We start from the raw sequence: 22,493 nt of genomic DNA, 5'->3' as shown, positions 1-22,493 counted from the left end.
TTTGGATTGTGTGATTGTTTGGATTCCCGATTGAATGGATTGTTTTTTTTTTTTTTTTTTGTTAATTTCATTGTGATTCGGACCCCTAAATTGATTTAGGGGTTAGGGTTTCGGATTGGGGTTCCAATCCGAAACCCTAATTTTGATTTAGGGGTTGAAACCTAAATCAATTTAGAGTTTCGGATTGGGGTTCCTATCCGAAACCCTAATTTGATTTAGGGGTTGAAACCCCTAAATCAAATTAGGGTTTCGGATAGGAACCCCAATCCGAAACCCTAATTTTGTATTAGGGGTTGAAACCTAAATCAATTTAGGGTTTCGGATTGGGGTTCCAATCCGAAACCCTAATTTTGTATTAGGGGTTGAAACCCCTATCAATTTAGGGTTTCGGATTGGGGTTCCAATCTGAAACCCTAATTTTGTATTAGGGGTTGAAAACCCTATCAATTTAGGGTTTCGGATTGGGGTTCCAATCCGAAACCCTAATTTGATTTAGGGGTTGAAACCTAAATCAATTTAGGGTTTTGGATTGGGGTTCCAATCCGAAACCCTAATTTGATTTAGGGGTTGAAACCCCTAAATCAAAATTAAATTTTTATTAAAAAAAAAAGTCACAAAGTTTATATATTCTAATTGAAAAGTTTTAAATGTATTTTTATCAGAGTTGCATTTTATTTTTATATTTTTTAGATGTTGGAATAGAGATAAATGATTGGACAAAAATTAAAAAATCTAAATATTATAATATTTAAAATAAATTTTCTTATTAAAGTGAAAATTTAATAAGATAGTTTTTTTAGTAAGATAGTAAATTTCGGAAAAATATATATTTTTCTGTCATAAATTATTATTTCTTTTGTCATGTGGTAAATAAACTATTTTTTTTTATCATATATCTCATTTTCATATTTTTTAAACATCTTTCAAGATTTTAAAAAATTTAAAAATATACCAATATACTAATATTAATGTCAGTAACTATTAAGAATTGAATTTTATAAAATTAAATATATGAAAAGTAAAAATGAGAGAACAAAACTATGAAGCATATTATCAAGCAGTTTTTGTTTTATTTAAAAGTTTTAAATAATTATAACTATTAGATAATTAAAAGTACTTAATACATCAATAATAGTTATGAATGTACTTTTTGCTGATTGTGTTGGATTGTAGTTTGATTTTTTTTTTTTTTTTTTTGTTGGAAAATCAGGAATGTTTTCGGATTTCAGTGATAGCTCGCCTTCCCCAGCCAACACCCCTACCCCAGAAACTAACCCTACTCCTACCTCTATAACGAGTACACCTTGCCCTGCTCCGAAGCCCACATAGGGCAAGAAACCTGTATCTATAGTTTGGCAACACTTTACCAAACTAGAGGGTGGGGACCCCAACAACCCACAAGCTAAATGTAATCACTGTGGGAAACTGTATGGATGTCACTATAGGAAACATGGTACATCCCAGCTGAAGGTCCATCTAGAGGAACAATGCAAGAAGAGTCCAATATTAAAATCTTTAGTAGAGAAGGGCCAATCTAGACTAGATATTAAAATGTCTGATGGGAGTAGTGGGGCCGGGGGGCCAACATTGAAGGGGTATATGAAGTATAACCCCGATGAGTGTAGAAAGAAGTTAGCTCGTATGATTATCATGGACGAGCTGCCTTTTCAGTTTGTGGAGGGTAAAGGGTTCCAAGAATTTGTCCAAGAGTTGGAACCCAGATTTGTACTTCCTTCTCGTCACACCTTAGCAAAGGATATTAAGAAGATGTACCTTCGTGATAAAGATGTTTTGAGGGGCCAACTCGCGGGTTTGGTAGTTTGCCTCACTACCAATACTTGGACTTCTATCCAAAATATGAATTACATGTCGTTGACTGTGCATTTTGTTGATACTGATTGGGTTCTGCACAAAAAGATTATTAAATTTTGTCAAATAACTGATCATAAGGGTGAGACGATTGGGAAGGCATTGGAGGCCGCAATAAAGGAGTGGGGGTTGGAAAAGGTTTTGTCTGTGTCAGTTGATAATGCGTCATCTAATGATGTCGCATTGGGATATCTAAAGAATTATCTTAAAGATGCAAATAAGACATTCTTGGGTGGTGAATACTTGCATGTTAGATGTGCTGCACATATTTTGAATTTAATTGTGACTGAGGGGTTGAAAGATGTTGATGACTCGGTTGCCCGAGTTAGAATGGCTGTGAAATGGGTGAGGTCTTCTCCTTCAAGATTGGAGAAATTCAAAGTTGCTGCAAAGGCTGCGGGCATAACATCGAAGAAGGGTCTTTGTACTGATGTTCCTACCAGATGGAACTCAACCTTCTTGATGTTGGAGGCGGCCCAGGAATATAAGGCAGCCTTTCAATTATTGGGTGATGAAGACATCCAATATGTCAAATACTTTGATGAGCACGGGGGATCACGAAAGACTAATGATGATGATTGGGTGGTAGTTTCTACTTTCGTTGATTTTCTTGGATTATTTTATGATGTCACGTTGAATATATCTGGTTCTTTGTACCCTACATCCCATGGGTTTTGTCAACAAATATGTAGGGTAAAAAAAGAATTAGAAGATATGCGTAGGGGTTCCAATGAAAGGATGAGGGGGATGGCAAGTTCCAAGATGCTAAAATATGACAAGTATTGGGGAGATTTGACTAGAATGAATATTTTCTTATATGTGGCTGTTATTCTTGATCCCCGTCTGAAAGTTTCAGGCTTGTTATATGGGTTGGGACTTGTTCACGATCAGGTATGGACTGACATTATTGGTGAATTGGCCCGAGATACCCTGAAAAAATTGTATGACGAGTTTATGGCAATTAAGGGTGGTACTACATCGAAGACACATACACCGACCCCAACTCCTTCTACAGACATCGTGACCGGGCCTCCTACAAAGAAACGCAGAATGCCGTGGACTAAGACCCTCGCACAGAATCCCACACTAGTCCATCAATCTACGGAGGTCGTTTCTGAGTTAGACAACTATTTGTCAGCAGATATGGTCCAAGATGATGATGATCATTTCGATATATTAGGATGGTGGAAGAATGCCTCAAAGAAATATCCCATCATTTCTGAGATTGCCCGCTGTATTTTGGCTATCCCTATTAGCACCGTTGCCTCAGAATCAGCCTTTAGTACCGGAGGTCGTATATTGGATCCTTTCCGTAGTTCATTGTCTCCTACAACTGTAGAGGCATTGATATACACACAGAGTTGGACGATAGGAAAGGATATTCATGTTCCGGATATTTTAGATTTTAAGGAGACCGATGAGGGTGGTGATCAGTCTGGATTTGGACCACCTGGTAATTATTTTTTATTTTATTATTTTAATTTTTTTATATTCAATTCCATTTCATCGTTATTAATTTTAATATTAATTTTTGTAGTAACACATGAGACGTCTAGCACCTCTACAACATAAAAATGTGTTCAAGCCCGGGCCGCCCCAACTGTCACACCTCTTGACTCAAAGACAAGCCACAGCTGACAAGCCTCTTTAGAATGATCAATTTTTAATGATTTGTAAAAATTTTGTATGCTAAAATTTGTAATGTTGATACAATGTCCTTTGGACACTTTTATGTTTGTAATTTTGTAATTGTTTAGCCTTTCAATTTTGTAATAGCTTAGTTATTATTATTAGTTTATTACGTATTAGACTCTTAGACATAACACTTTTTTTTTCTTTTAAATTTCGGAAGAAAATTTTTTTTTCTTTTTTACCTATAATTTTATGGGCCCAAAATGGCCCATTGCTGAGATTTCTGGGCCCAAAATGGCCCAGAAATTGCGTCTGGGCCATTTTTGGCCCAGAAATTGCCTCTGGGCCCAAGGCCCAGAAGGGGGGTGCGGGGGGCCGGACGGACTGGCCCCCCACCCCGTACCCCGTCATGCGGGACGGGGTACCCCGCCCCCGCACACCGGTGGCGGGGGACGGGGTGGATTTTCCCCATCCGCCCCATGCGGGGGCGAGGGGCCGGGGGGGGGGGCTACCCCGCACCGTATGGTGCGGGTAGCACCCCTAGTCTTCCGTGCTAGACACCATGTTGTTGTCTTTAATAAGGTCCTGCCTGGGCAACGTTATTGTAGCAAGTTGGTGAGTGCAACCACCTTTCATGCGTTATGTTAATGACAGATGTTTGTATCGTGCACTTTATCAAGGATAGGGGCCTTATCATGATTCTTATATGCGTTTCATATATCTCCTTAAGAGCAGTGTGGCCCCAACCCCATGCGCAGAGCAATGTCAGAAATGTCGACATCTCATCATTTTACGTCTACTTTTCTCCCATCAAACCTTGGGCCTCCTTCCCCTTATTTTGCCTCGTGAACTGATTATGCTTTAGCCTCTAGGCCTCTTGCAATAAGCTAGGTCCAACTCGATAGACGATGTAAACATCCATTCTAGCAACAATAGAATGTTTGGCAAATCTAAATTTAATTCCATATATGTTAATAGTTTGAGACAAATATATATATATATATATATAAAAAAGAAAAATGTTATGTATCATTCTCTTAACCATTATCTCTTTACATGTTACGAAATGTTTAGAATATAAATAAATGAAAATGAATAATTTTATAATCATTTGCATTAATTAATAGTGTGAGAATGATAATTAAAAAATGAAAAAAAAAACTTAATCCCAAATTTTAAGTTATTTACAATTATTTTTACGAATTATTTATACATTTTATTAATATAAATGATTATATCAAAATTTTAATATAAAATAATTATTTTAACTAATCATATCCATAAATTAGAGAAGAAAAAATGCATGGGTGACATAGAACTCTTTTAATTATAATCCTGCGGAATAAAATCATAGAATTTCGAATGGGCTTACCGAGCATGGGACCGAAGATCATGATGAGTGATAAGGAAAATGTTAGATATCTCGCTGGAGCTTGCCGTTTATTTTTATTTTTTTGTTTTTTTAGTAATTAAGAAATTATTATTTAACAATATTATAATTTTTTTTAATTTTTAAAAATATTTAAAAGTGTAAAAAATGATGAAAAAAATAAAAATAAAAATAAATAAATAAAATAACGTAGCGAGAGCCACAGCGATAAACGTAGCAGTCCCCTGAGTGATAAATGGGGATCCCGTGTTGTACGTACATTGGCGAATATTCCATGATACAGTCCTCCGTGCCACAACCGTAGAGAAACAAATCGTACCGTAAACGAATAATGTAAAAGCAGGATAGAGCTGCGGCTGCTGAAAAAGTAAAGAAAAGATAATATTGGGATGACTTTTTGTCTTATGGGTTTTCATATCGACGAAGAAGAAGATTTGGGCACATAAAAATCTTCTCCTTTGCCTTCCATCCTTCTTTCTTCGTTGGTGGGATAAGAAAGGAAAGGTTTCCTTCCTCTCTTCCTGAATGCTTCGAAGGCTATAACCTTTTCCTTCTTCTTCTCTTGAAGAAGGAGAAGAGGAATCTTTTTGGAGAGGTTTTGGACAGAGAGACGTCATGGCCATGGACGCCTCTGCTACCAGTGGCGGCCTTGTTGGGCTCAAAGATAAGGAGTCAATGGTGGACCCCTTCCTGGTTGAGGCTCTCCATAACCCTCGTCACCGTCTCACCGGTCGGTACTTTTCTTTTAATTTAAAATCGTATTTTTTTACGTTGTCCCAAATCTCATCTTGCAAACCCGAATTTGGTTCCGGCGTTTATGGGTGCTGGGTGTTCTATAATTCCTTGGTTTCTGATTATCATTTTTACAAAAAATTTGGCCTTGGGGTTTATGGGTCTTGGTTGTTTTGATTGGGTAGGATTGGGTTTAAGGTTTGGGTCGATGGTAATTGGATCTAGTTCTGTTGGGTTTGTGATTTTTTTTTCTGATATGGGTTTGATTTGGGGGTTACCTTTTGCTTTGTAGCTGGAAAAAACTAATGCAAAACGATAGAGAATAAGACTATCAATCTGTTTGTTTATGGTTTTATGCGAAATTGGTTTGTGGGATTTGAAAGTATATGCTCAATGTAGGAAATAGGTGGTGTATGAGGGTCAGTTGACTCAGTTCAGTGGAGCTTTGGGTTAAACTTATCTTTTATACTTCTATTGAGTAATTCTGTTCTAGACTCACTGCATAATGAATATAAGATGTTAATTCGTACTCATGCCTCGTACATTTAATACAATCCCTAAAAAAAAACATTTAATACAATCCCTTAAAAAAACATTTAATACAATCAATTTTTATGATCTATATAGTAAATGAATGCTGCTAGTATCTCTTAAACGGATTGTGCTTTGTAGCCTTTGTTAAACTGTGATATAATTGAAGGAGTTGATTCCAATTCCGAATATATGGAACTTGTATTTTAGAATTTATTTTGCCAGTCTTAGTAGGATGTGAAAGATCAGTGTTCTAGTCTGGTGGAATCTAGTTGTTACTGGCCTAGTCACTCATTTTTTTTGTCAAGTTATGATAGAAATTGGTGGGCCATTTGTCCATGCATCATATTGGCTTGGCCAAACTTTGTCCTGACAATTGACTTATTAAGTAAACCTTGTATTGGCATGGTTCTAAATGCATCTTCATCGTACAATTAAAAAAGAACAATTTATCTTCATCCCAACACATAAAATTAAGCAAGCTTGAAAGATATCTAATTTTAATGAACTAAATCTGGAATGAAAATTATATATAGATAATCTTGTTGTGGTTACCTTCTGTTACTGAGTAGTCAATGGGTTATGCAGAAATGGCTCTGGAATTTTGTCCTTGGCTGTTAAGATCCCAGTAGAGAACCATTGGCGGTTCTGATGTAATACAAATTCACATATAGTGTGTGTTTTTATTTGACTCCTGATACATATTGCAAGTAGATTTTTTCTGCAAATATTGATGTATTACTGACTTGTTTAGTTAACTTTTTAAGTTCTGACACCCTGATTGAAGCCATGATATTCCTTTAATGGTGCTTCACATATTGTGACTATAGGCGTGGCAATTATTTAATTTCTGCTCTGATGTAGCTTTGGATTTAATTTTGGCAAGGAAAAAATAGATCCTAGATATAAGTCAGATTGGGCCATCATTTCACTTGTGGATTGATAAATCTATGTTGCTCGTGAATGACGATGTTCTTGAATGAGTGGCTACGGATAAATCATGATTTTAAATTAGCTGAATCTTCTACTGTATTTTATTATATCTACCGAGCTTGTTTGTTGTTCTCTTTAAGAGATTTTTGTTGAGACTCTTGATTTTTATTTTCATGGTAATTTATTTTCTTTTTTATTTTTAGTTTTATTTATAAAAATGAAGTTTGTTACACTATCTTTCTGTTTCAGTTTTACGAATGGAACTCGATATCCAGAGGTTTCTGAGCATTCCTGATCAACAGCAATTTGAGTTCCCACATTTTCCTACTTCCTACCTTCGACTCGCTGCACATCGTGTTGCTCAACACTATGGCCTGCGAACTATGGCTCAGGATATTGGCTTAGATGGTCAGGGAAATCGAATTTTGGTGAGGAAAATAGGAGAAAGCAGATACCCTGCTGTCTGTTTATCTGAAATACCTGCAAATCAGCCAGAAAATGATAAATCTGAGAAGATTAAAATTGCCATCCGGCTTAGGCCAAACAGAGCATCTGCAAATGGAGCTAATGATGTTGGACTCAAACGAAGTCCTGTGAGAAGTGTGGAAGAGAGGAAGGAGGAGTATGACAGGGCACGGGCCCGCATCTTCAGGTGTCCTAGCAGTCCCGACTCAGATGATACATTCTCTCAGATCCCAACTGATGGGAAAAATATTTTTTTGAGCAAGGATGAGACTGAAGGTAGCAGGAACTCTACGATTTATCTAGAAAAGAACACTTATGTCAAGGATGCTGGTTCTTCTTCTCGAGTTGCCATTTTTAGAGACAGGGAAAAGGATCGTACTGATCCAGACTATGATCGGAGTTATGAGAGGTATGGTACTGTTTTTTCTATTGGGTTTGGGATCATGAAGCCATTTAGATTATGAATGTTTATGTAGGAAGGACATAGCTGTCTTAGCCGTTTTGGCTGTGTTGTACATCTGAGTTACACCGTTGCTGCAGACCTTTTACAGTACTAGCCTGGATGCAGACCTTACTCAATCTCTGCCTTTGCAAGAATTTTATTTTCAAGTTTTTGCCCTTTCTGTCTAGCGTGTTGGCCCCCCTCCCCTGTATTTTGGGGCTTAGTGATTTGGTTATGAGATGATCCGAAATTTTGCAGAGTCCATATACAGGATGTTTTGTTATGTCTCCTGTTGTCTTCTTCGAGTCCAATCCTAGCTTTTATGATATCTATTTTGGTGCTTTCTTTCCGTCTTTGTTGTCCAACATGCATTCCTCTATTGTGAAATTCTCTCTCGTACTGATGCAGGTACGTTAGAAACCTTCCAGCCAATCAAAACTATAACTTAGTGCCTTTCAATATGCAAAAGGGCCAACATCCATTTGTGCAGTATGATACTGGTTTTTCTCAGTTGGGTCAGATGCCAAGGACACTCAACTACAGGCCTCCTACAAACGCTGTTGTGAGCCCTTTTTGTGCCATGGGATCGAATCAGGCATCTGGAGATGCTGCGTACATGATGCAGTGGCCGAGTGCTGTAATGATGTATGCACAGTCATATGAGCCATTTAGACAAGCTGTTTTCCAGGTAGACCACAGTCCCTTGATACTCTTATTCATTAAGATTTTAGGACTATAAAGAGGATGCATTAGTTGTGGTGCTCAATTGTATATCTTGGTTTGTTAGGACTAAGGTTTATGGGTCTATCTGGTTTTCTGATAACTGCCACAAGTATATCTTGTACGGACTGTTGAGTTCTACATGATCTTATTCTCTATGGAAATTTCCAGTTATCACGTCATGGCTTTGTTATTGAAATGATCTGTTTTTAACTCAAAATGCATTAGTAATTTAATATCAAGTGTTGATGTGATTATGAGTGGCAAGAATTGGTGGAAAATAGTTGGTGTATGTATGCACTTTTTTTAGGTTATTTTCAAAAGTGTGTTTGTGATATGCAATTAGCTTCTGCCCTGATATGATCATCGTGCTTACTTTGCAATTTTCATATAAATGGTCGTGTCACACAAATAAAAATAGAGATAGATAATAGCTAGTGCATTAGGACTAATAAAAATTGGGTTGCTTACAAAAAGGTTGGCGGACCATGTTAATCGACTATGTATTCTAAAAGTTATGTTTAACTAGTGTTCACATGCCCTGTCATTTATGGTGAGAATGCTGTCAAAACCCGTGTTTACAAAACTACGGATTGGGTTTATTGATACCAATTCTGAATAGAAAACAGTGGAGTTGAGTTCTCTTGATTTGTTGGAGGCTACTTTTAAGGGATTCTGATTGGACTGGCTCGCACATGCTGTTCTCCTTATTTACTTTCCAAGTTGGAGGTATCTGTGTTTCATAGTTTCTATGCATGCACAAGTGATTATGTGCTTATTGCTCAATGTCTTTCAACTCTGATTTACCTTTTTTTTTTTTAATAACTTTGCAGGCTCCACTCTGTCAGCAGCCACTGACCTTTGAATATTCACAGAATCATTGAGTGCCAATTATGTGGCGATTGCCCTGGCTGACCACATACAGACCTCATTATACTTTTAGAGTGCTTCGCTATTAGGTTTATGGATTTTAAGACTGTTACGGACCTCTTTTGCAATTTGTAGCTTGTTTCTTTTTCTTTTATTTTTCAAAATTTTGGATTATAATATTGGTAGTGGTTGCAATGGTTTTACTATAAAACGATTATCCTTTTGTAGTGGAGCCACGCATTTCATTTGGTGCTCTTCAATTAATATTTTTTGATGTCTTTCTTGATTGTTGGGGAGAGAGACATTGTTGCTTAGGAAGTTCCAAATCTTGTGATCAGTTTATGTTCAAATTATGCCCAACAGTCTTATAATGGTTAGGAAGTGACAAATATTGTATTCAGTTGACGCTCGGAGAGTTTGTGTACCGACAGCTTAAGTTGCATCTTGAGTTTGTTGACTCCTAAAATGAAGGCAATAATGTAACATGGGAGGTTTGATAATAGACCAATCGCAGCATTCAAGACTAAACATAAATTTTCTCAGATCAGTTAGTTGATCCAAGTGGCTGACCAATTAAATATGAGCAGAACCCAAGTTAGCAGTTGCAGAATTTGTAATGTTGCATGGTTCCTGATACTAAAATAGTGGTAAATCAGTGGGATAAGCTTCGTTGTAATATGTATCAAATTCCAAAATAGTGGATGAGATATCACATCGCATTATTAACTTATTAGGGAGGGTGAGTTTCTTGGACTTTATAATTATTTTTTAATTTTTAATTAGAATTCTTTTAGGATATTAACATACCCGGGACCAGTGCTTTCCTTTCTAATTTCTATTGTCACAGGGATGATGAGCTGGTGATCAGGGAAAAAGAATTCATCCTCTGAACTGCAGATGTCAGGAAAAAGAAAGATGCAAATCAAGCCTTTTGAAGTCTGAAAGCCACAAAACAAAAAATGATCGGAACTCTTCCTTTCATGATAAAAAAGTACTTGTCCTTCAGTGCACAATTATTAGGTGAGATCCTCCAGGGTGTCTTCCACCAGCTTGAAAATTGTTTATTAAAATTTTAAATTTAAGGTAAAATATTAAAATATTATATTTTAATATTATTATTGTTTTAAAATTTTAAAAAGTTAAAAAAAAATTAAATTATTTATTATATTTTGTATGAAAATTTAGAAAAATTGTAATGATAAGATAAAAATTTTAAATTTGAGATAAAAATTTTTGTTTACCAAACAGAACCTAATTATATGTGTGCTCCATACCAGAGCGTAGAAGTATAAGAGATGAAAGGGCTCACTTCAAAAAAATAAATATAAGAAAATAAAATAAAAATACCACAACTTTGATGGGGCGCATGTAACACATGCGTGCTACAAGCAGAGACGTGCCAAAATAACCATCATTGCAAATGTAAAAGTCCCAACTCCCGTCTGTTATCTATTATTGGAGTGCCTTCGACATTATTACTGGGTTCAAATATCATTTTCTCAAAGCGGAGAATCTTACATTTCGCTGTTTCTCATCTGCCTTTCATTTTCCTGATTCCTCTACGTTTCTTCTGGTGTGAAAATAAGATTTCGGACAGCTATTTCTTGCATTTTCTGCACTCAAAAGGAAGCCAAAAACAAAAAATTGTGAGGTGGATCTTTTTGGTACCATCCAATACTCCTTCCAGTACCAAAACTCCTTCCCACGGCGCCCCCCACCCCGCCCCAACACCAAAAGAAAAAAAACAAAAGCATGCCTTTTACTTCTTATTTGAGTTCACATCAGCAATTTTGCTTCACACATAATTTGCTCTCCAGAAAAACATGAAATATAGGAAATTGGAAAAAGGTACGAACTCTCACTTATATATTGACGTTTTGATACAACTCATTTTTTGGGTTCGTTACAAATCGAGAATATATTTGTCGCACAAGCCAAGGCTACTGTATATGAAAGGCACCAACAGTCATTTCAAAGCAAACAAGTTAGTATTATTGCCGACTTCAGATTGCCAAACTAGTAAGAGTATGATTGTGATACATGCTGGCAGAGATGAAAACTCGCTGCTACTTCAAAGAATGCGGAAAAATGTCTGACAACTACCAGAAAGATTATCTCCCTCTATATATTGGTATCCAATCATTAGGATAAAGTCAACCAGTAGGAATTTTGCACTCAACCCTTTTATGTAGAAAGGCAAATTATCCTTCCATGTGGTAGGATAATGAATTAGACAGATCAACCAACTTCCAAATGCTTGATTTAAAGGACAGGTTTAATTTATGAATCCAGGGAGGTTGAAGCAGAAAATATGATCAAGTATTTGCTTTGCAGAAGTAATAGGAAACGAATTGTGAGACTTCAAACATCACAACAATCATTTCAACTGCAACCTGCCATAAATGCTTGGAGGTGTTCTGTAATTTGCTTACATTTACTCGGAAAACAATAGACCATAATGCAACTTCAGGCTAAATTCCTGCTGGAGTACAAAGATGCAAAACTCAAGCATGTTATAATCAGATGCAGAACAAATTAATACCCATCACATATAGAAAGTGCAAACAATTTAGACTTTATCACACTCCAAATAAATGTAAATTCATTCGGGGAACTGAAAGAAAACCTTTCTCCAGTTATATCTTTTAAGGGCTTTGCTATTCATAAGCCCCTACACCACCCACCATACAATTTTTTATTTTTTTTATTTTTTAAAATTTTTTTAAAAAATTTTATTTAGTTTTATTCTTCTTAAAATAATTGAATTATTCTACTAATCATCCATATACCAAATATTTGGTAAGAGAAAAACATTAAAAAAAATAACAAAAAGAGTGGGGTGTGGTGTATGAGGCTTATGAATAGAATTTTTCATCTTTTAATATATGATGAGTTGAGAAACTTGGACTACGGAAGCAAAATGCAGACTCATTTGAAACAGAATGGATGTTTCATATGTGGGTAGGGTAACTGGAAAACTGTGCTCCCCCAACTGACAATGGAGGAAACTTCTAATCTATCCGGGAAATCTAAAACAACTTATGTCAGAATTGAAATTTTGAAACTGATGAAGAAAAATTAGGTAACCAAAAAACAAAAAAAAAAAAACAAATCAGAGAAAATTATTTAATATTCTTGAAGCATTAAATAGAACCAACAATGTAATAACAATCGGACTTTCTTAAAAGGCCTCCTTGCATCAGGGGTTTCTAAAGTCTTCTATAGAGTCGCACAATGTACAAAAAGTACAACTCTACATGAAATTAGGCTAATTAACATGAGGTCTTACATACACGAGATTCCTGCATATTGCTTAGAAACTCAGTACCTTAAACCCCATTTTGAGATTTCTAGAGAAACATTACAGCACTTTCCAGCATTATTTATCCTCACCTCAATCTCAATGGTTCGTCAATTGAATGCTTCAGCTCTGCACACATTGGAAATAAGAACCCTTCACCTGTGAGGAGACCATGAGAGGTAGTAGTAAACCCGCCGATTCCCAGGCTATATATCATGGGATATATCTAAGACATCCTAAATAAATCCTTAGCATGGCACCATAATAGTTGCTGTCATAGAGGAGCCTAGAAACATAATTGCCGCCCAGAGTGACATCATGATCAATATCCGTCACCATAAGCTCAGAGAAGACATATAAAACCACTAAACTAATGTAATTATACACTTAGCAGTCCACAGAACTGAGGGACGCCGTGACTGAACCGATCCCCCAAGGTTAACCTCAAAAGGGTGGCGAAAGATATCCAGCTGGCTTTTGAGGCGAAAGATATCCAGCTGGCAACAGAAGCTTAATTAACCCAAATTATTGGACCCAGAAATTTCGGATTCCAAAGGGAGCCCAACACCACTTACTACGACCAGGATAACTTTAGCCACCTAACACAATAGTAACAACAAAGATCTAAGCTAAACAAAAATCTAATAAATACCACCAGGCACCAATGTCACAAAGACCCAGAAACGGAATCAAACTATAACTTCGACGTTATAGACAGCGACAACAATTACCAAAACTCAATCATCCCCAGTTGGAAATAGAGTAAGAACCTTCCTCCCTCCTGTCCCATTAGCCGATTCTAAGTCCTCCGCATACCCCGGTACTGAATTGTGCACTGGCGTTCCCATCCTATGCAAAGGCTGTGACTGCCTACTCAGAAATGGATGTTCAAATTGCCCACTTGGTGGCGACCCGAAATGCCCCACCTGCCTGTGAAACTGCTGTTGCAGCTGCGGGTGGGCTGCCGCCGCTGCAACCGCCGCCATCTGTTGCTGCTGTTGCTGGTGATGATGGTGCTGCAAGGCAGCCACCGGAACAAATGGCAAGAAGTCCGAATTGGGGCGACCAGGATGCAGAAAATGCGGCGGCACGGGGGAGCTCGCGAACAAATGGTCAGTGGCGGGGTCAGCTGTGGCAGCCAATCCACCGGCGCCACCCCCGCCACCTGCTCCACCGCTGCCGGTGGATAGTCCCTGCATTCGCTTGAGATAAAGACGGTACTTTTGCAAATGGCTGGCGACGTTCTCCCTAGTTAGCCCATCCACACTCATCAGCTGCATTATGTTCTTGGGCACAGCATTCTTGATCCCCAAGTGCGCCACAGCGTCAACAAAGCGCTTGTGGAGCTGTGGCGTCCATACAAGCCGAGGCCGCTTAAGCGTGCGGGCCGGCTCCTCGCCACCGGCCCCAGATCCCAACTCGGTGGAATCGGAAGCGAATTCCGCTGAGTTGGGATGGGGAGGAGTGGTGGCTGAAGCGGGCAAAGGATTCGAAGGAGAGGGTTGAGACTGGGATTGGGGTGGGGCTTGTGGTTGGGTGGGGGTGTTATTGTTGATGTTATTGGGGCTTCGGATATCGAAAGCCAAAGCAAGATCAGGGGTGATTAGGGTTTGGGAGAGGGGCATGAGCTCTTCAGGGGATGGGAGCTCTTCTTCCCATCTGGAGAACCAATTCGAGTCCTCCTCCCTCATACTACTCCTCAAATCTGGCTCTTTCTCACACCCAATTCACAGTTTCTTTTACTTGGACCCTTCCTTTAGTTCTAAGCCAATTCCGGCAGAATAATAGTAAGGAAAGCCAATAAGGGTGGTAGTGGTGGTAGCTAGAGAGAGAACACACACAACTCGTATACAAAGAAACCTTTCTCCTCCCAACCTAAATCGACTTGATCAAAGAGCACGAAGGAAAGAGAGGAAGAGATCAGAGAAAAAGAGTGCTGTTGTGGAGGTGATGATAGTGGAGAGATTGGGATAAGAGGAGAGATGGAGGGAGGGAGTGAGGGTTGGAGAGGGGTTCGAGGTGGATCTTGTTTCTTTCTTTCCAGTTTCCTGCCGCTGCTGATGCTTTTCTTACGGATTTTTATTTCATTTTATTGCCATATTTTTTATATATTTTTCCCCGGGATATGGGGGTCTCTCTTATTATTATTTTTTTACTCGAGAGTGTTAGCGATCGTTAACGAGATCTAAAGATTTACTTTTTTTTATTTTTTTTCCATCCGTCGCCAATAAAACTTGTGGTGGCGCGTGAGAGTGACGCTCCGCCTCATCTCACTGCACCAGATGGTTAGGTTCAGCCGGTGGGATTGTGTTGCCGAATTAAGGAGAGCTACAAATGGCAAGAGACGGTGGCAGAGACAAATGTACTTCCGAAATGACGCTTACAGAGTTTGGATATAAATCATGATTCATTTATATTCCCAGGGCCAAAGTTGGCTCTTTTTTATTTTCCTGTACGGAAAATGGGGGAGTTGGGTGGGAATAGGATGGATGGTATTAAAGTCTGATCACTTTTCGAGATTCATTTCTTTAACGTTGTTTTTTTTCTTTAACGCTGTTGATGGGGAATGAACTGGCTAAGGTTGGTGTTTGGTTGTGCAGTTAACCACCTTCTTCTTCTTCTTCTTCTTCTAGCAATGTTTGGTTGTAGGACGGGACGGGACGAGAGTATTGTTAGGTGTAAAAAGATTTTTTTTTTTAATTTTTTAATTTAATTTTTTATCTTTAAATATTTTTAAAAGAATTCATAATATCATTTAAAAATATTTTCTTAATCATTAAATAAAAAAATAAAAAATAAAAAAAAAAGTATATAATCCAATCGAGACCCAACTATGTGAGTAGCATTTTTCTCTGTGTTTTGTTTTTGGTGGTGGGTTCCTTTTTGATAGGAACAATTACCAGCTATAATTAATTAGGGTTGACTTTAAGTCGTGGATTCCAAGCTTTCAATGTAAATCAGATTTTTGTGTGGTTTCATCAAATTAAATAAAAAATTCCACCAATGAAAAGAGGACAAATTATCTGCCATAGGTTGGAACAAAAGGCCACAAAGTGCCAAGAAGATGATGCTTTGCTTGTTGGGTCCGAAACATATACTTGGACCAATCAATTTTAACACTGGAAAGTGGTCTGGTTGGTTGTCTTCAATCCTCATAGAGAACATGCTAATGAATAGTGTGCACAGACCAAGAGAATCTATTGACATTGAAAGGAATTGATGGGTCATGTGATAATCATGTGCCGTTCGAGCTTAATCACCCCTCCATTCTCTACTTTTGGTTATTTCTCATAACAGTTTTTGTATTAAACTTCCAAGAAGGTGTGAAGTAGGTGTTGATATCTAATCATTCTTCATATTGAATATCTATCAGCTCAGTTTCAGGTTTCAAATTCCAATCATAATGCTGTTTAAAATAAATTATAAACAAAACAAAAAAGATGACATGAAAATGATGGGAAAATTATTATAATTCAACTCATTTTACTATGCTGTTGAAGATCGAATTCATTACTCCCAGATTTCTCTACACGTCGTGTAGACTCAAAAGTCCTAGTCTAAAGAGGTTTGAGTGCTTTTTGGCCAACCTCACTAAAAGGCATGAATGCCATGGAACCTTCATTTTCAGCCATCATGGTTTCCATGGTAGGTCAAAAAGTCTTCCATATCCGCTTGTATAGCAATTATCCACAAAAAAGTAGAACCGCACAAACCTTTGATAGACCCATATGGAACAAGAACAAATCTTCTACCTCAGATCGGAATGCTCGCCCTTTACAAGATCCCATCTTCATAAAATGCTGTGGTTGGAGTTGAACTTGACCATTTCATTTTTGAATCCCCAAACACAATCAAGTTGGTAACAGCCTCAAAGAGGACAGGAAGGAGGGAGGCGGGGAGGGGAGGGGTTATGCAAATGAAATGCCACTGTAAAGAGGACAGGAAGATCAGGGCAAGCTGCAGAAAAGTTGGGCTACACACTTGACGCAGACTCTGAGTGTAGAAGGGCTGCTGGGAATTGATAAAGAACGAATGCAACAGATTTTTATAAGGTTCCCGCTTCATCAAATTTAAAAGAAAAAGAAACAAAAGAATGTTCAATTAATTTTTCTTTTGAAGGATAAAAATGTAAACGAAGTTACAGCTACAGCTACAAAAAAGACTTTACTCCAGGTGAAGGAAATGTCTTAATACAATTAGAGGATGAGAGAAAGTAACAGAGACAGAAGCAAAACAAATCATATTATATAACAAATACAGAAAAGAAAATTTAAACATAAAGCTTGAATTGTATAGTCCCACAACACAATCCTTGCCCACCCCCAACTTCTCATCCGTTTGGTATGTACTAGCTGGTGCTCATGTTAGACTTCTTCCTGTACCTGTTCTCCCTCTTTTGAGCTCATTTATCTCTGAAATGTATATCTTATCTCAAAAGGAGAGAGAATAATTAGGTAAGAATGTGCCTGAGAAGCAATTAAATTGGATCCAAGATATAATAGGGAGATAGGTGGTGGCCAATGGGTCTAATGCTTTGTCCATGGTACAGTTGGTTTATCTAAAAGAGTGATGAGCCGATGGGCCTCCCCTGAATAACAGTAAATTATTGAGCAGACCTCAGTACCACAAAAATGAATAAGAATGCATAAAGCATCCGACATGGCACTTGGCCTCACATTCGTCTTGGCTTTTTCAAAATCTTCAAAGGCCACACTCTTAACCTACACTCTTCATCAATGCCATCCAAGATACATTTCTTCATGCCCTAGAACAGTGCCCTAGATGGTCGAGTCTCTTGAGTATATAGACAAGTTTGAAACAGGGGAAGTTGTTGAATCTGCATAAACCCTTGATAACTACCTCTGTTATCTTTCAAAGCAATCAGATCTTTCCATTGAAACTTCAGAAAAATGTTCACGCACGATAGATGTTGAACTGAAGGCCAAATCATAACAAGAATATCTAAACTTAACATCAAGGACAGACCAATGCAGCCTCTTTGCAAGGGCAGCTAGCTAACTATACCATATTTAGCCTAGCATGCTGCTTTCAACATGTCAGATTTGGTGACTATACCCCATCATTGATACACTAACTATATTTATGAAAACAGTTAGGTGATAGACACGGGGATTAGAATACAGCATAAACATCAGATATAAGGCATCCACAGCTTGGCAGTATCATACAAAAGTGAATCACCTGAAAGGTAAAATGACAATGGCGTCTAACTCGGAAAGGGCAGCAACTAAAAGCATTTCGAGCAAATAATATCCATCAAGGATGTCAAGAGCAAGCAGTTGTTACAAGTAAAAAACTAAACATATAATGCAGCATAGGACCGTGAAGAAGAAACGTTTTTGAATACAAGTCAAACCAGTAAGGTTTCTTCTCTTAATCGACTATAATTCTTATAAAATGTGATATTGTCTTCTTTCTCGGTTCAATACAATAAAAGCAATCACTGAATTATATTTGACAACATACATGACACCGATGAGTCTAAATTTCAATGGAAATTATCTGGACTTTTTATATATATTGTATATGGAAAAGGCGAAACTACCAAATCAGTATTCTTAGAAAATACAACTCTGTTCTATATGGTTGGGTTGGCACGCGATGCTGGAGCGTCAGAATTTTTCTGGTTCGGCGTGAGATTTGTTGGGAAAAACGAATGAATTTTCTCAGAACGATGCAAAAATTCCTTCTTTTTTTATTATTAGGTACCAAGGAGTTTTGAATGAGAGAGTGCAATTTACCAATTGGCAATTGATGAATTTCTGACTCAGCTTCAAACATGAATTCTGAAATGTTTGAACGAAACTTTTTTCTAATTTTTTACCCTAAATACAGATTGCTCGTTTCCAAAAGGCAGGGAAACAACAAGAATCAATGGCCAAAAAGAAAAAGCAAACAAATTTGCCTTTAAACTGATGATAAACTGTCGTGTCCCACAACCACTCTCCTTCTAGACAGTCTCATCTAAACTGTCGTCTTGAAAGCAAGCTTGGATCATAGTGCACAAGGCAAGAGAGCCTTGGCCGGCGAAAGCAACGCCACAGATCCCCGTTCAGAATTTGAGTACTTCCTGTATACAGCCTGAAGCCTGCTTTTTGTTGCCGTCGAGTGGAAGCTCACCAGTAGTTTAGCACAGTCACTGTTCGTTGCAATAACAAGTTAATTTCAAATAAAATTTTTTACACAAACAGTTAAAAGGGAAAAAGAGAAGAAGCAATTTACATTAGTTGTGGTTCAGAGAAGCCGGTATGGAGCTTAAGGGTCTCGTTCCAAGCTGGGATCCTCTTTACGGTGCAACGAGCGGCATAGACAGCCGAGGCAGCAATCATTGATGGGCAATGCATTATGGTCGCATAATGCATCATACCCAACTCAGCAAGAAAATAGACCATGTTTTCCAGCTACACAATTTCAGACAATATACAGCTTATCAATATAAACAATACCAGAAAAGGGTTTCCTGCTTCTGCACTAAATCAGAAAGAATATACTGACTTCTTGATCAGGAAGAGATGCCTTGATAAAACGAACGAGGAATACGTATGGTGTAGGCACAGTTAAGGTCCATTCCAGCTTGCCAAGTATAATTTTCTCCATTACAAGAATCTGTTTATTAGTGTACGCGCTGTCTGAAAGGTGTACAAAGTCATCGACCTGCATACAACACAGTTTCTCTTACTGTCAAAACCTAGAAACCCCTATTTGATAGGTTGAGGAACTAGTTACGATATATAAGTACCTCAGGTGGCCATATTTCTTCATACTTTGAGGCCATAAGCATCGCACCGATGCCCACCAACTGCAATTCCTTCCTTGGCACTGTCTTAATTGCCAGGAACCGGTCGATTATATTGATTGTCAGATAAAGAGTTTCGAGAGACAGTTCAAACTTCCTATGGACATCTATCAGCCAATCCACCAGAATCCCTCTCATACTTTCATTGATCTCAGGCTGCGAGTCTATGTAGTCATGAGGGTGACTCTCATTCTGCACCACATACAAGAACAACATGTTAATGTAAAATTTGTGTTGGCATATGTGACAAACCTGGTTTTACGTGAGTTGGAATTTTCTAGAGTTTAAGTCACATGATGGATTGCTTGAAGAAACGTTTAATCAGGGACATCTGCTCGAGCGAAAGCTCCACAGAAAGGTTGCTTAAAAGTTTAAAAAAGTAACACTTTATATAAAGAGTTGTAAAATGGGTTGTATCAAAAAACACCTCTTCACACCTCTAATGTATTTGGGATATTATATAAACCACTGATTTTTCATAACAAGTACTAAATCGTCAGAGTTGAACTTGAACTGAAGAATGAACTCAAACTGAAGAGGAGAAAAATGTACCTCAACTAATTTATAGAACTTGTATATGTCCTCAACGTATTCCAAAGCAGCCAGTTCATTACCGGCGTCGGCTGCATCAATATCGACAATCTTCTCCTTAGGTTTTTTGGTCAAACCACAAGCAGCCTGCCAAATAGGGATCAGATTTTAGTCTTTAGAGCAAAAGTAGCCCAAGGAGAATAAAAATGTCACCTTGCTACGAGCAGTAAGGACCGACGTAAAAGCATGTGCTTTCTTTCTAGACAGTCCTCCTCCATCATTTTTCTTGTTCCCAGGGTTTTCTAGCTTGGCCTTAGTGACATCGTCCCGTGTATCTGGGCTTATGACGATCACTTCCTCGGCTTTCGGCTTAACGATGGCTTTCTTTTGTGGTGGCTTTGGTGCCCCGGCTTTCTTACCTGCTGCAACTCCATCAAGAAGAAGTGGGGCTCCATCCACATTAACACAAACTTGTTTCTGCCAAACCCCGACACACCCAGCATACAAAATCAGATATAATTCCAATCACCAAACTCATGATTTTCAATTAAGAAGAGATGAAAGAAAAAATAAAGATAGACGAAACCTTATTATTTTCTGCAGCAGTAGCAGCTTGCGCATTTGCGAGCAGTTGAGCACAGAAACTCCTGGAGAATCCATCATAAATAGTCAGCAAATGTGAAAGCAGAAACGAAAACAATACATTAAGAGAGGAAAAGTAAGAGAGACCTTGTGATGGGACGATTAGGCTTGCCTTCGATTCCTCGGATATTTACCACATTCCCAATATCACCGAGTGCTCTCCGGTTTCTTGCTCCGGGGGCATCATTCTTCTGCTGCTTACCTCCATCTACCACCCCACCTAAAAAACACTCCAAGGAATTTCAATAAGAAAGAGTATAACGTTTCTTCTGAAAAAATGGATCGGCGAAACACATATCAGACTCGACAGACAAACCGAACAGAGACAATAGAGAACATCAACCAAAGAGGCCAAAGAAGCCGAGCCCCTCGTACTCAAGATCTACACTTTTAGCGAAGCCCAAACAGAAGCGTTCGAAGTAAAGGTGGTCGAAATACGAGTAAAAGAAAAAGATTATAATAAAATGAAGGGTTCGGAGTAAAAGAAAAAGATAATAACACGAGAAGATATGTTACCAAAGATTAGCGACGCCCAAACAAAAGCGTTCGAAATTTCGAATTAACGGGTGGGTATCAACAAATAACCATACGGAAACTCATATTCAAAGAACAATAAAACAACAAATAACATACTAATCCTCAGAAGGATCCCTCGAGGGAGAGTAAAGAAATACCTTTGGGTTGTGGTGGAACAATAGGTCTTGACGCCATTTCTAATCGCTGGAATATATTCGAGAACTAAAGCTACAGCCTACGGGGCGACTAATTCCTTCTTGGTCTCTTTATTGCCCCTCTCTCCCTCTCACTCTCTCTCTCGGTCGCAAGTACAGAGTGACGAAGAGTGTATGAAGCGGGGTGGCTTTTGAAGTGGAGCCGCCAACGGTCGAATTTTCTTACCTTTGTAACCGTTGGATCTGAGAAAAAGCCAACGGCAGAAGATTGGTCTGGGGAATTTCTAGCCGTTGGGGGTTAAAATAAGGTGAATGTAGAGGCTTGCGCGGACGGGAGGTCGTAACTCGGAGTGTAATTGAAATTCAGTGCAATAGGTGTAATTCGGTGACACGTGTGCTCTCGTAGAGTATTGTTTTCCCTCGCGGCCAGATGAATAAAATTCTCTCCTAGGATAAAATGATTTTACGGGCAATTCTTTTCAAACGCTTATTTCATTATTGTAATTTTTTTAAAGTTTTTATAGAAATATAAGAAATAATTCAATCTTGTTAAATATTAAAATTATAATAATATTAAATATTAATATTTTATTTAACTTTTAATATTTATCTAAAATTATCTTATCTCATCTCATTATCCAAATCATATATAATACAAATCGGATTAGGTGGGCTACCATCACCGTAAGGCCATTGGCATCATGCATTTATGTTAAAGCTGTGTTTAGCCTAAAATATACTAATTAAAAAAAAAAATTTGGTTATAAATGAATTTTATAAAAATAAGTTTATAAACTAACGTGATTTGATATGATAAGTCAAATTGTAAAATTATTTTTATTGTAAAGTAAATCGAACGTATTACGTATCACATTAATCTATACCAATTAGTGAATTTATTTTTATAAAATTTATTTGTAATTGTAACATTTTTAATTTAGAATGAA

General features: G+C 37.9%; 3 protein-coding genes across 4 annotated transcripts; 1 reads left to right on the top strand and 2 right to left on the bottom strand.

Moving 5' to 3' along the window:
* The first annotated feature begins 5,214 nt into the window (after nt 1–5,214).
* LOC122279394 lies at nt 5,215–9,862 on the top strand. Its single transcript, XM_043090028.1, has 4 exons — nt 5,215–5,621; nt 7,337–7,961; nt 8,403–8,682; nt 9,548–9,862. The coding sequence occupies exons 1-4, from the start codon at nt 5,507–5,509 to the stop codon at nt 9,596–9,598; spliced, it is 1,071 nt and encodes a 356-aa protein (XP_042945962.1). The 5' UTR covers nt 5,215–5,506; the 3' UTR covers nt 9,599–9,862.
* A 1,695-nt stretch (nt 9,863–11,557) lies between these two features.
* LOC122278114 (transcription factor MYBC1-like) lies at nt 11,558–15,258 on the bottom strand. 2 transcript variants are annotated; one of them, XM_043088213.1, is made up of 2 exons: nt 12,978–15,258; nt 11,558–12,066 (listed from the first exon to the last, which is right to left on the bottom strand). In XM_043088213.1, the coding sequence occupies exon 1, from the start codon at nt 14,574–14,576 to the stop codon at nt 13,623–13,625; it is 954 nt and encodes a 317-aa protein (XP_042944147.1). In that variant the 5' UTR covers nt 14,577–15,258; the 3' UTR covers nt 11,558–12,066; nt 12,978–13,622. The 2 variants fall into 2 exon arrangements, with proteins under 2 accessions (XP_042944147.1, XP_042944146.1); XM_043088212.1 differs by having other exon boundaries at nt 11,558–12,063.
* Nucleotides 15,259–18,642: 3,384 nt separating this feature from the next.
* Nucleotides 18,643–21,712, bottom strand: LOC122278113 (G2/mitotic-specific cyclin S13-7-like). Its single transcript, XM_043088211.1, has 9 exons — nt 21,550–21,712; nt 20,963–21,095; nt 20,820–20,880; nt 20,447–20,710; nt 20,255–20,380; nt 19,646–19,894; nt 19,402–19,560; nt 19,129–19,307; nt 18,643–19,045 (listed from the first exon to the last, which is right to left on the bottom strand). The coding sequence occupies exons 1-9, from the start codon at nt 21,584–21,586 to the stop codon at nt 18,901–18,903; spliced, it is 1,353 nt and encodes a 450-aa protein (XP_042944145.1). The 5' UTR covers nt 21,587–21,712; the 3' UTR covers nt 18,643–18,900.
* Between the last annotated feature and the right edge of the window lie 781 nt (nt 21,713–22,493).

Source organism: Carya illinoinensis, chromosome 10 (assembly GCF_018687715.1).
Source record: "Carya illinoinensis cultivar Pawnee chromosome 10, C.illinoinensisPawnee_v1, whole genome shotgun sequence".
Lineage (NCBI taxonomy): Eukaryota > Viridiplantae > Streptophyta > Magnoliopsida > Fagales > Juglandaceae > Carya > Carya illinoinensis.
Note: the sequence above shows the minus strand (reverse complement) of the source record. Positions and strands in the feature narration are given on the sequence as shown.

What these genes read in the sequence shown, in the direction of transcription:
- LOC122279394 (XM_043090028.1), top strand. Translation starts at nt 5,507, where the DNA reads ATGGCCATGGACGCCTCTGCTACCAGTGGCGGCCTTGTTGGGCTCAAA. An exon ending in CCCTCGTCACCGTCTCACCG is followed by an intron (nt 5,622 to 7,336) that starts GTCGGTACTTTT and finishes TTTCTGTTTCAG; the next exon opens with TTTTACGAATGGAACTCGAT. An exon ending in TATGATCGGAGTTATGAGAG is followed by an intron (nt 7,962 to 8,402) that starts GTATGGTACTGT and finishes GTACTGATGCAG; the next exon opens with GTACGTTAGAAACCTTCCAG.
- LOC122278114 (XM_043088213.1), bottom strand. Translation starts at nt 14,576, where the DNA reads ATGAGGGAGGAGGACTCGAATTGGTTCTCCAGATGGGAAGAAGAGCTC.
- LOC122278113 (XM_043088211.1), bottom strand. Translation starts at nt 21,586, where the DNA reads ATGGCGTCAAGACCTATTGTTCCACCACAACCCAAAG. An exon ending in CTGCTGCAGAAAATAATAAG is followed by an intron (nt 20,711 to 20,819) that starts GTTTCGTCTATC and finishes GGGGTTTGGCAG; the next exon opens with AAACAAGTTTGTGTTAATGT. An exon ending in AGTTCTATAAATTAGTTGAG is followed by an intron (nt 19,895 to 20,254) that starts GTACATTTTTCT and finishes TATGTGGTGCAG; the next exon opens with AATGAGAGTCACCCTCATGA.